The following is a 13,267-nucleotide window of genomic DNA, read 5'->3' on the forward strand; positions in this document are numbered from 1 at the left end:
AGCCGAAGGCAGAGGCTTTAATCCACTGAGCCACCCAGGTGCCCCAACACTTGGTTATTTCTAAGCTTATCTACAATGACTGAGGAGTAAGCACGGACACTCTTATATTCAGTTCAGAGAACGGGAGGCTGGTATGTGTTCAGGGTTTGCCCTGAAACCATTAGGACATCAACTCTCCCTCCAAGGAACAGTATATAAAATAAGGAAGTTAAAACCCCCATTTCAACCCTTTATCTAATCCTGTTTCCCAGAGCTAATCTCTCCTGACATCCCGCACCTGGTATTCTTCCTACAGATATAGGTGTATTACTCAGACAGAAGTAACACTCTAAACTAAAACTAGATGGAATTATCCTGTACGTATCATTCCACACTCCCCTTTCTCACTTATCAATGTCTCATGTCAGTACGTCAGCTCACGTGATCTGCCACCTTCTTCCCCCATAGTTTATTACTTAAACTTTTATTGTTAATTCCACACAAGATATATCATCTCATGTTAGGGGCGAACTTTTCTTTCTTTCTTTTTTTTTTAAATTTAAGATTATTTATTTATTTATTTGACAGAGATCACATGAAGTCAGAGAGGCAGGCAGAGAGAGAGGGAAAGCAGGCTCCCCGCTGAGCAGAGAGCCCGATGCGGGGCTCGATTCCAGGACCTCAAGATCACCACCGAGCCGAAGGCAGAGGCTCAACCCACTGAGCCACCCAGGCGCCCCAGGGGTGAACTTTTCAAACAATATAGATAGAGTGATAAAACCCTTCACAAAATAGACGGAAAAGGCCTTCCACAAGACTGCCGCCCCGACACACACACACACACACACACACACACATTCACACACGCATGCGCCCACACAGGTGCCCACACACATTCATATGCACACACACACGTGCTTACACACATACACACACCATACACATATACATACACATCCGTATACTTTTAACCTTGGGCTCCTCCCTGATAATGAATCACTGGAGATAAATCACTGTTATATTTGATGCACATCCTTCCAGATTCCTTCCATAAAGAAATAGGTTGTTTAGTGGTAACGTGTGTGGCAGACACATACATGGTTCTAAACCTGATGTCCTGCAACTTACTCTTTGAGATTTATGCATATCTTCACTGTCTCAGTCAGCAATCACTGAGTCACTATCTCAATCACCTGTTAACTGATAGTGATTATGCATTGTAGTATTTATTATGTGCTCCCTTCCAAGCAAGGGAGCAAACAAGATGGACAACCTCTTGGGGCTCACATTCTGGTGGGACATTCAGACAAGAAACATGTAAATGAATAGGTAATATAATTTCAGGTAGTATTAAGTAATATGGAAATAGAGTGGAGATTAGGCAGGGGAGGGCTTTTGTTTTGTTTTGTTTTGTTTTTTAACTACTACATAGTATTCCATAGGTAATTCTATAGGATTACCATAGCTGGGTGGAGTGACTTCCAAATGTTTCCACTTGCTTCCAGAGTAAGAAATACATTTTAAACTGCCATTCAAAATCCATCACAGAAACATACATTCACAAAACTAGAACAGGCATGTGTACAACTGAACGACTATTTCATAAAATAATGCTTACTCTGACCCAGAAGGAGGCACTGAAAATTTTTATTCTGTTCTAGTTCATAAAAACAAACAAAAACAAAAACAAAACTGCTGCTAGTCATCATCTGCTAAACTGTTTTCATCATCCAGGAGTAGACTGTGACCTGTTTGAAAAATACTGCTTTAAGTGACCCATCCCCTAATGAGATTTAGATTGTTCATAATTCTCTCCTTTTACAAAGAGCACTGCAGTGAGTTGTTTTGTACTCATTTTGTAACTACGTATTTCTGAGAGCAAGATCCTTGATTGTGTAATTACTATAATCCTGATAAAACATAGCCAGCATGCTGGAAAACTGAACTCTAATCCCAATCGGTTACCAGCACGACATACAAACTTCTGTTGGGCAAGTCCCTGCACCTCTTGGGGCCTCAGTTTCCCCATCAATAACCTGCTGATCGCTACACCCTAGAGGGTGCTCCAAGTTGAAAGCAGATGCCCCACCCCCTGACTCAGCGAGGGCAGAACTTCTCTCTGAATCTGACTCCCCCTTTTCCGCTCCCCGTTTGGAAGAGGCCCAGGGAAAAGGGAAAAGGCAGGTCTGGGCAGGAGAGCCGATGCAGGGCGGGGCAAGGGAAGGGCAAGAGGGAAGCCAGCCCCCTAGTAGGAAATGAGACAGGGGAGGAATAACTTTATAAGCCTGCTGCCTTCTTCCTCCTTCTATCCTCTGGCCACCTTCCAACCTCCTCCGTTCAGCCTCCTCCCCTTCCAGACACTCCTCACTTCTTTTCCCTCTAGGCTGCAGCCAGCCAGAGCCCCCTGCCTGCCAGAGCCAGGAGCCCAGGTGGGGTAAGAACCTCAGCCCCAGGATGTTGACAACATTGCTGCCACTGCTGCGTCTACTCCTCCTGCCTGGCTGGGCCTTTTGTAGCCAGGACGCCTCAGACGGTGAGTCAGGGGCACATCTCCTTCCTCGGGATGGTTCTGGAGACTCTCAGCTTGTCTGGGGCACATGGGGAAGACCAGCGGAGCGCTTCTCCCACAGTGCCTGTGCCTGCAGCCAGCCAGATCTCTCGATGGGGCAGGCTGGGTCCCGGGGACTGATTTGTGTCCCAAAGCCAAGGTGAGGAAGTACAGTTCGCCTGGGAAAGGGGGTGATGGAAGAGGCTGGAGGAACAGGACTGAAGAAACGGAAAGGGATGGGCAGAAAGGGTAAGGGGGTTGGCCCTGGGGAGAGGGGGTGAGTCTGGAGAGGGAGTGCTGAGAGTAATGTGGATAGGGGTGAGTCCACGGAAGATGGGAAGAGACTCGGAGGAGAGATGAGAGATGGAAGGAATGGGAAGCTACTGAAGAGACTGGGGTTGAGAGAAGCAAGGCAGATAGGAGACTGGAGAAGGTGGAAGATGGGTGGCAGGGGGCAGCGGGAAAGTCTGGGGAAAGGGAAGCTGTGGTCCATGGGTGAGCGTACAGGGGTCAGGCTGCCTTAAGTGGCTCTTTAAGCGGAGAAAGGAGTTATTGCTCTGTATTGTGACTGCACACGGACCTCCTCTCCCCTTTCCTACAATCTCCAGAGCTATACCCCCCGCCCCAATCAACCCCTGTCTTAGAGAGGGAGCAAATCACCAGAATTCTACAAGCATTCACTACGGTTAATACACGCAGTGACGCATCTAACCCCCGCGATATCTCTATGGCGAGCAATATGATTATTTCCATTTTACAGCAGAGGAGACTGGGCGCGGGGCAGTTAAGAACCTTATCTAGGGTTACCCACACAGACCTACTTATTCATACCTGCAGACACAGAGCACTTTTCATATGCAAATGTGGACCAGACGCACACACCACACACCCACAGATTGACAACCCCAGACCCACCCCTCCTCATACATTCTCTGGACATCAACCCTGTGCCAGGTCCTTAATAGGTGTAGAAGGCAGATAACCAGGCACAATTCTATAGCCTAGTGGAGCCCAGTCTAGTCTGTATATTCAGAGACAGTTATGTATTTGAAAACAGTTATGTGAAATCTGGGATCATTGAAACAGACTCACTGTGTCTGGGAGAGTAGGTAAGTATTTATTTATAGATTTTACTTATTTATTTGAGAGAGAGAGAGAGAGAGAGAGAGAGAGCACAAGCAGGGAAGGGACAGAGGGAGAGGGAGAAGCAGATGGGAGCCTGATGTGGGGCTCAATCCCAGGACTATGAGATCATGACAAAAAAGAACGCTTAAGCATCTAAGCCACCAGGCGTCCCTGTGTCTGGGAGGGTAAAGAGGACAGGCATTAGGAAAACTTTTACAAGGAGATGGCAACAGAGCTGGGTCTTTAGGCACGAAAAGAAGTTTGCCTGGAGGCAGAGCAACCTGGACAGGCTATTCCTGTCAGCCAGAAGGCAGCACGAGGAACTCCAAGTAGTTCACTGTATCTAAGCACAGGAAGAGGCCAGAGAAGCCAGCTGGGACCTGGTCTCCTGCAGCCTTGAATGCCGAGCGAAAGACTTTGGACTTCATTCTGTGGACAGACATCCCATGGGAAGACAGTACGGCTGAGTGGCTAACCGTGCCAGACTCACACTGCCTGCATTCAGATCTTGGTTCTGCTGTACCACTTAGCCCGCTTCCCTTATGCACTGAGGTTAATAACAGCAGCCACTGCATTGAGCTAATGGGAGGAAAGCACAAATAAGATAATAATGTGTGTAGGTACACTGTTTGGTTCATCATAAGTACTTAACAGCAATTATTACTATTATTGATAGGCGAATGTGTCACTGGAGCATTTTAAGTAGGAGAAGGGCATAATCTTACTTCTGGGTCAGATGGAGGTCAGATTGGAAGGAGTGAAACTGAACAACGAGGACAGGGGGATGAGGAAGGAAGTTACTACCCCCGTCCAGATGAGCACCTATGAGGCCTGAAGTAGGGCAGTGGCGGGGGAGGCCGAGAACTGGAGAAGTAATGGGATTTTATTGGAGGTCAGCCTGTGCTGACCAACCGGAAATGGAGGTAGTTAGGGGTGAGAGAGAAAGATCGGAGCGGCTCTTCCACTGACTGGATTACCCTGGAGCAAGTGGCTTCTGCTCTTCCCAGCCTCAGTTTCCTTATCTGTAAAATGGAGATAATAATCCCTGTCCTGCTCTCCGGACAGGATTGTGGGAGGAAGGGTGAAAGCACACTTTATAACTATAACTATAACTATGGGCGGCCAGGAAGGTGGGCGGCCGGCCTTTGGGTAGGGGGTTATTATCTCCAGCTTCACGCCGGCCCAAGAGCTGACGCGCTGACACCTACCCGCAGGCCTCCACATGCTCCAGATCTCCTACTTCCGTGACCCCTATCAAGTGTGGCACCGGGGCAACGCGTCGCTGGGGGGACTGACGACGCACGTGCTGGAAGGCCAGGACACCAACGTCACGATCACGCAGCTGCAGCCCTTGGAGGCGCCCGAGAGCTGGGTGCACACAGAGGAACACCTGAAGACCTACCTGAGAGAGTTCCAGATGATGGTGCTGCTGGTGCACCAGGAGCGGCGCTTGACCTGTGAGTGGCAGGTGCAGCCTGGGCGGGGCCGGCGAAGGTGGGCCTTCCGGCTGGGAGGCGTGGCCTGTGGGAGGGACTTGGTGGGGGCGGGCCTTGGAGAAAGGGGAGGGGCGTAAGGAAGAGGCGGGGTTCCTGGAGGGGTCTCTGTGATCTGGCTGCTCCGGAGGAGCCCAGGTGTCAGGGCACCTGCCTTTGCTGATTGCTGGGTGGGAGCTTGAGCCCGAAGAGGAGTCCTACTTGCGGACCCTAGGTCAGGCCCTCTTCTTGCTGGCATGACCTCGGGGTAGACCGTGTTGGGACGTCCTGTCCCTGATCCATCCTAAACCCCAAAAGGTCATGTTCCCCCCGGTGGCCATCCTCCCACACCTGACACCCTTTCCACACAGCTGTCTCACCCTGAATCCCTCATCCACAGTTCCTCTGACCTTTCGCTGCTTCCTGGGCTGTGAGCAGCCTCCTGAGGGCTCTCCAGCCCGCGTCTTCTTCGAAGTGACTATGAATGGGAGCTCCTTTGTGAGTTTCCAGCCAGAGACAGCCTTATGGGTGGCAGGGCCCCAGGCACCGTCCAAGGTGGTTACCTTCACTGTGCATCAGCTCAACCTTTACAATCGTACTCGGTACGAACTGCAAGAATATCTGCGGGACATCTGCGTGCGGTACATGCAGGAGTATGTCACTTGGAAAAACTCAAAAGGTAGGATGGGAAGGGGGTAGGGGCTGGGTATAGGGTGGGTTCCAGGCAAATGGGTGGACCTGAAGGATGGGTGCCTTGAGCAACAGGAGGCCCCGGGCTGGAGGTTTGGGACAGAGTATACACAACTTCCATCACTTGGTGAATTAGCCCCTTCCTTTGCGGGTGGGAATCCCTTCGGGTGTGACTCAGAGCATGGACGAGAATGTTAGAGGTAGGTTCCTCAGGCTAACTCTGTGCATGTTCTGCAGGGAGCCAAACAGGCCGCTCCTACACTTCGCTGGTCCTGGGCGTCCTGGTGGGCAGTTTCATCATTGCTGGTGTGGCCGTAGGCATCTTTCTGTGCACAGGTGGACGGCGGTGTTGATTACTCTCCAGCCCCCTCTGAGAAAGGGCTGGACTGACGGGGGCTGGCAAGGGAAGACCTCAGCTCACGACAAAACCAAACACAGTCCCCCATCTGGGACATTACATCCCAGAAGGTTTGGAGTGGCGGCTCCTTCTCTCTGATCTGCCCACCCAGAGTCTGGGGAAGGGGAAGGGAAGGGAGGAGGCTAGGTAGACAGAGTCTTTGGTTTGCTGAGCACCTAAGAGCTTGCATGCTTTGCTGAATTGGTCTGAGAAGCGAATGCTTATCTATCTTTGTGGAAAACAGTTGATGGAGTTGGGTGGGGCTGGGGGGATGTCTATGGCACATCCTTCAAGGACAGAATCACCTGAGGCATTCAAAACACCTAACAAATACAAGAAGTCCATCCACAACCAAAATAAACAACATTCGGTACTTCCCGGCACATCAGACTTGGGAAGGGACGCTGGTATAATAGAGGTAGACAGAAATAACCATAGAAATGGTGAAAGTGTAAAATATAAGTAATATGGGAGCAAAGAGTTATTAATTACTTAATAATATTATTAATAAATTCCTTACTTATGTATATGGCATTATTTTTTTCTCCCTCTACTTTGCAAAACTTCTGGGAATGTAGCCTTACCTTTTGCTTCTACTTTCTCATCTTCTGTACACTCCCAAACCACTGCAAACTGACTTCCTTATAAACTGCTCTAAGATCATCAATGACCTCTAATTGTAAATGCTTCATCCCACATGATATCCGTAACATTTTCCTTTGTGGACTAGAACCTTGACTTCTGAGATACCATCCTTCTAATTTTTAGAAACTGTTGTGGCCACTCATTCAATCCCTTTGCCTTTGTCATCTTACTCCATTTGCCTTGGAAATGTGGCTTCCTTAGAATTCCATTTTTTGGGCTCTTTTTGTTCCCATTTGAACTGTACCCTTTGTGGATGAGCTGCTATGGCTTCAAATGCCATGTATTTGCGGTGTTTTCCATGGAAGACACATTCCATGGAAAACACATTTTGTCTTTAAAAGCCAGTGTTTTATCGTCAGGCTTGAGTTTTACTTCTTTGAATGAAGAATTTAACTTCTTCAAGTCTCAGTTTCTTCATAAATAAAGAGTATAATAAAAATAACACCTGCCTTTACCTCATTGAGGCTTTACAAATATGAAGTAAGAATATAGATATACATCCCATAAAGAGACTGAGTCGGAAGAGATGAGGGAGGTTGCCTACTGTCTCCTCGCTTTGATTTTCAAAGCACCTTTGTATCAATGATCACATTCAATTCTCACAACCTCCCCTCAGAGTAAGGTCACAGAAGGCTGGAAACCACACGCCCACCTCAGACACTCCCAGACGGTGGCCCCCAGAGCTACAACTCAACCTAGAGGTTCATAGTAACACCTCAAGCTACCCCTGCCCACAGAATTTTCCCAAAGAAACTGCTTTGTCCTCAGTCCCTGGAGAAGAGCCAGAACTTGGGCAGCCATATCCCATAACAGGCAACCCTACTTCCATGAACAGATTTGTCTAAGGGTGGGCACTGATCCAAGGACAGGCACCCCAGGGTTTCTCAGACTTTGGTCACCTGTGACCCACCTTCATGATTTTGCTATAGCATCACACCCTGACTATTTATGTACTGTTTTCCTTTAAATTGATATACTTCTTAGGTATGCATTTTCCCCAAATATAAATTAAAATAAATGAAGTACTAAGTGCATTCAAAATTAAAAAAAGAAAGAGTATAGATATAAAGCACTCACCGCTGACCTCCAGACCCCCCATTTACATTAATTCTTGAAATCATCTCTAACTTAATATTTTGCAGACATTTCTGAGTCAACATGTTCTAAATTAAATTCCTTATCTTTCTCCCCAAACCTTTTCTCTCTCTCCTGTTGTTTGCTGTCAGTTAAACAGAATTACTATCAAATCATATCAGGGTAGAGATCTCAGGTTAACCTCAGGGTCAATAAAGGTCCCCACCTAGAAGAGAGAGTATCTGTAGAATTTAATCCACGTTTTCCACTCTCTTGCTTTTTTTTCCCAAGATCGGGTCCCTCCTGTCTTTCTCTGTGGCAGGCCGGGAGGTATACTACCCGGTCCTACCTTCAGGGAAAGTCTAGCCATTTAGTTACAGGGCGTAGAGGCAGCAGCTAGCAAGCCTCTAGCTGCTTCAGTTCCTTCCGTGTCGGCCTCACCTGCAGAGAACAGTCCTGCAGGAGGTCACGTTCCTCCTGGGGCTGTCTTCATCTGGTGACTGAGCAAAGCAAAGATGCAAAGTTTCAGCCATTCTGGCTCACTGCAGGACAATTCTGATAAGCAGTATTCACTCCAGAGCTCCTTGCCAGGGGGGGCTGGGTCTCTGTCATTGTCCTATCTACACTGCAGTTTGACTTCTCCCTCTCTTCAACCCTGCTTCCTTTCCCCAGTTAGTATCTTCTACCTCAATTGTCTCAGCATCTGCTTCCAGAAAACTCTACCCTATGACTGATAATCTTTTTTCTTTCTTTCTTCCTCCTTCCTTCCTTCCTCTTTCTCTCTCCCTCCTTCTCTAGATTGAGAGATTTGCTCAATATTGTATGTGGACTATGGCAATAGCCTCCTTCTGACTACTCTCCTGTCCTCTAATTTCTCTGAATTCTTATCCATCTACATGGCAATAAAAACAAACAAAAACAAACAAAGATCTCTCATGTCATCGTTGCTCTGCTTTGTAAAGCAGAGTAATTATTGAGCTAAAATCAGAATCCTTAAAATGATATTCAAGGCCTTGTACAATCTGGCCTCATCCTGAGTTTCATATTTTATATCCTACCACTCCTCTTCCCCCCACTGTGCTTTAGGCTCTCAATTTCAAAAGTATATTTTTATTTTTTTTAAAGATTTTATTTATTTATTTATTTGACAGACAGAGATCACAAGCAGGCAGAGAGGCAGGCAAAGAGAGGGGAAGGGAAGGAGACTCCCCGCTGAGCAGAGAACCTGATGCGGGGCTCAATCCTAGGACCCTGGGATCATGACCTAAGCCAAAGGCAGAGGCTTTAACCCACTGAGCCACACAGGCACCCTAAAAGTATATTTTTAAAGATTTTTTTTTAAAGATTTTATTTATTTATTTGACAGACAGAGATCACAAGTAGGCAGAAAGGCAGGCAGAGAGGGAGGAAGAAGCAGGCCCCCCCGCCGAGCAGAGAGCAAGATGTGTGGGGCTCAATCCCAGGACCCCGGGACCATGACCCAAGCCGAAGGCAGAGACTTTAATCCACTGAGCCACCCAGGAGCCCCTAAGAGTATATTTTTAAATAACAGAAGTAATACAACAATACTAGCAACACAGAAATTTACAAAGAAAGTTTTTGCAAAGGGAAAAGTGAAAGACCTGTGCTTTCTCTTTCTCCCTAACCTTACCTCAACAGTATGCCAGGTTTCTTAGTTTCCAGCAAAAGAAACCAACTCCACCAACTTAAGGAAGAAATAAACATACTGGAAGGTTACCAAGAAATCCTCGGTTTGATAGGAAGGTTAGCTAATTAAGTTCAGAGAATAGAACCAGGAGTATCAGCCAATGTCACAACAGAGGAATGATCTAGGTAAGGGGGCCACAGCTGGAACCACTGCTTTCATCATGAGCATCATTATGATGATGCCATCGTAAATTAATTCTACTCTGTCCCCATGTTTTTACACTATTTGTTCAAGATTCAAAGTCCTGATGAGAGTGTCAAATGACCAAGCCTAAATCATGCCGCCCTTGCCTTAGCTGTAAGAGGGGAAAAGAGACATTTTACGAGAGTAGCAAGGTTAGGGGAAAATGTATAGTTGCAAGTGCCTATATTAAAAAGAAGAAATACCTCAAATCAAAAACCTAACTTTTCACCTAAATAAGGTAGAAAAAGAGGAGTAATCCAAACCTAAATCAAACAGAAAAAGGGAAAGAATAAGTAGATAAAATAAGTAAAATAGAGACTAGAAAAACAGTAAAGAAAATCAATAAAACCTCTTTAGCTGAAAAAATCAATAAAATTAACAAAACTTTAGGTAGACTTACCTATTAAAAAATGAGAAGATCAAGTTATAAAAATGTTACAGAAATTACATTAGAGGGGTGCCTGGGTGGCTCAGTGGATTAAAGTCTCTGCCTTTGGCTCAGGTCATGGTCCCAGCGTTCTGGGATGGAGCCCCACATCGGGCTCTCTGCTCGGCAGGGAGACTGCTTCCCTTCCCCTCTCTCTGCCTGCCTCCCTGCCTACTTGTGATCTCTGTCTGTCAAATAAATAAATAAATAAAATCTTTTAAAAAAAGAAATTACATTAAAGAAATAAAAATGATTATAAGGAATACTACAAACAACTATATGCCTAATAAATTAGAGAACTTGGATGAAATGGACAAGTTCCTAGATAGACATCCATGCTTGACACAATCACAGATGCAGAAGAAATAGAAACCCTAAATAGATATATATATCAAGTAAAGAGACTGAATTAGTAATTTTGGAAAAATAAAATCCCACAGCTAACATCATACTTAATGATGAAAGCTTGAAACTTTCCCCTAAAATCAGAACTAAGACAAGGGTTTTTGCTCTTTCTTAATTTCACTGTGTATTATATGTGAGATTTTAGCTTGCACACTCAGGCAAGAAAAAGAAATAAAAGGCATCTGGATTGGAAAGAAAAAAGTAAAGGTATACCTATTCTGAAATTACATGATCTTGTATTTAAAAAATCCTAGGGTGCCCAGGTGGCTCAGTGGGTTGGGCCGCTGCCTTTGGCTTGCGTCATGATCTCAGGGTCCTGGGATTGAATCCCGCGTCGGGCTCTCTGCTCGGTGGGGAGCCTGCTTCCCTCTCTCTCTCTGCCTGCCTCTCTGTCTACTTGTGATCTCTCTCTGTCAAATAAATAAATAAAATCTTTTTAAAAAAAATCCTAAAGAAGCTTCCAAAAAAACCCCACCTTATTTATTAGATTTAATAAACAATTTCAGTAAGGTTGCAGGATACAATATTAATATATAAAAATCCATTGTATTTCTATGCACTAGTAATGGACAACCCAATAATGAAATTTAAAAGAGAATTTCAGGAGCACCTGTGTGGCCCAGTTGGTTAAGCATCTGACTCTTCAAAAAAAATTTTTTTTTCTCTACTTATTTTAGAAAGAGAGAGGAATCAATCAGAGGGAAGGGAAGGGATAAGCAGACTGGGCACTGAGCACGAACCCTGATGTGAGGCTTGATCTTATGACTTGAGATCATGATCTGAGCTGAAATCAAGAGTCAAACATTTAACTGACTGAGCCACCCCAGGCATCCCAAGCATCTGACTCTTGATCTCAGGATCATGAGTTCAAGCCCCATGTTGAGATCCACACTGGGTGTTTAGCATATTTTAAAAAGAGAGAGAGAGAACCATTTACAATAGAATGAAAAAGTAAAATACTTAAGAATAAATTTAACAAAAGAAGTGTAAGATTTTTACATTGAATATAAATACTTATTGAAAGAGATTAAAGGTCTAAACAAATGGAAAAACATCCTGTATTTATTGACCAGAGACTTAATATGTTAAGACAGGAATACTCCCCAAACTAATCTACAGATTCATTGCAATTCCTATTAAAATCCCAGCTGCCTTTTTTGCAGAAATTGATAAGCTGATCCTGAAATTCATATGGAAGTGCAAGGGATCCAGAATAGATCCCAAAGAAATCTTGAAGAAAAAAAAAGTTGAGGACTCACACTTCTTGATGCCAAAATTTACCACATAGCTACAATGATCAACACAGTGTTTTACTGGCATAAAGACAGACATGGAATAAGACAGAGACTCCAGAAATAAACCCTTACATTTGTGGTCAGTTGATTTTCTACAAGATGCTAGGAAAATTTGATGAAAAAGGAATTATCTTTTCAATAAGTAGTTCTAGGGCAACTAGTCATCACCAACAAAAGATGGAAGTTGGAATCCCAACATCACCCTATATACACAAATTAATCCAAAATGGATCAAAGGCATAAATATATTATCTAAAGCCATAAAACGCTTGGGGCACCTGGCTGTTTCAGTTGGTGGAGCATGCAACTCTTGATCTTGGGGTTGTGATTTCAAGCTCCCATGTTGGGTATAGAGGTTACATAAAAATAAAATCTTAGAAAAAAAAACCCATAAAACTCTTAAGGGAAAACATAGATGTAAATATTTGTCTTAGATTAAGCAATGGTTTCTTAGTTATGATACAAAAAGCACGAGCAACAAAAGAAAAAAAAAATAGATGAATTGGACTTCCCCCAAATAAAAACACTTTTGTGCTTCACAGGACACTATTAATAAAGCGAAAAGACAGCCCACAAAATAGAAGAAAATATTTGTAAATCACATATCTGATAAGAATCTAGTATCCAGGGGTGCCTGGGTGGCTCAGTGGATTAAGCTGCTGCCTTGGGCTCCGGTCATGATCTGAGGGTCCTGTTATGGAGCCCCCCATCGGGCTCTCTGCTCAGCAGGGAGCCTGCTTCTCCCTCCCCCTTGCCTGCCTCTCTGACTACTTGTGATCTCTCCCTCTGTCAAATAAATAAATAAAATCTTAAAAAAAAAAAAAGAATCTAGTATCCAGAATATATAAAGGACTCTTACAACACAACAATAAAAAGACAAAGGACCCAATTAAAAATAGACAAAGGATTTGAATTAACACTTCTCGAAGATACATCAGAGGTCAATAAGCACATGAAAAGATGTTCAACATCACTAGTCATTAAGGAAATGCAAGTCAAAACTGTAATGAGATACTAATTCACACCATCAAGAATGGCTACAATAAAAAAGACAGACAATAACAAGTGTGGGCAAGGATGTGGAGAAAGTGGAACCCTCCTATAGTGCTGCTGGAAATGTACAATGGTATAGCCATTTTGGAATACATTTGACAGTCCCTAAAAATTCATCATAGAGTTCCATTTGACTCAGCAGTTCTACTCTTGTTACATACTCGGGAGAATGGGAGACACATGTCTACACAAATACTTGTACATGAATGTTCATAGCAACATTATCCATAACAAACAAAATGTGGAAACAATCCAAATGTCTATTA

At 44.6% G+C, this 13,267-nt stretch overlaps 1 protein-coding gene across 1 annotated transcript; it reads left to right on the top strand.

Moving 5' to 3' along the window:
• The first annotated feature begins 2,158 nt into the window (after positions 1–2,158).
• Positions 2,159–6,878, top strand: PROCR (protein C receptor). Its single transcript, XM_004746563.3, has 4 exons — positions 2,159–2,512; positions 4,867–5,109; positions 5,525–5,803; positions 6,052–6,878. The coding sequence occupies exons 1-4, from the start codon at positions 2,434–2,436 to the stop codon at positions 6,165–6,167; spliced, it is 717 nt and encodes a 238-aa protein (XP_004746620.1). The 5' UTR covers positions 2,159–2,433; the 3' UTR covers positions 6,168–6,878.
• Positions 6,879–13,267: the final 6,389 nt, after the last annotated feature.

Source organism: Mustela putorius, unplaced genomic scaffold, assembly GCF_011764305.1.
Source record: "Mustela putorius furo isolate JIRA1106 unplaced genomic scaffold, ASM1176430v1.1 tig00000743_pilon_pilon_pilon, whole genome shotgun sequence".
Taxonomy (NCBI): domain Eukaryota; kingdom Metazoa; phylum Chordata; class Mammalia; order Carnivora; family Mustelidae; genus Mustela; species Mustela putorius.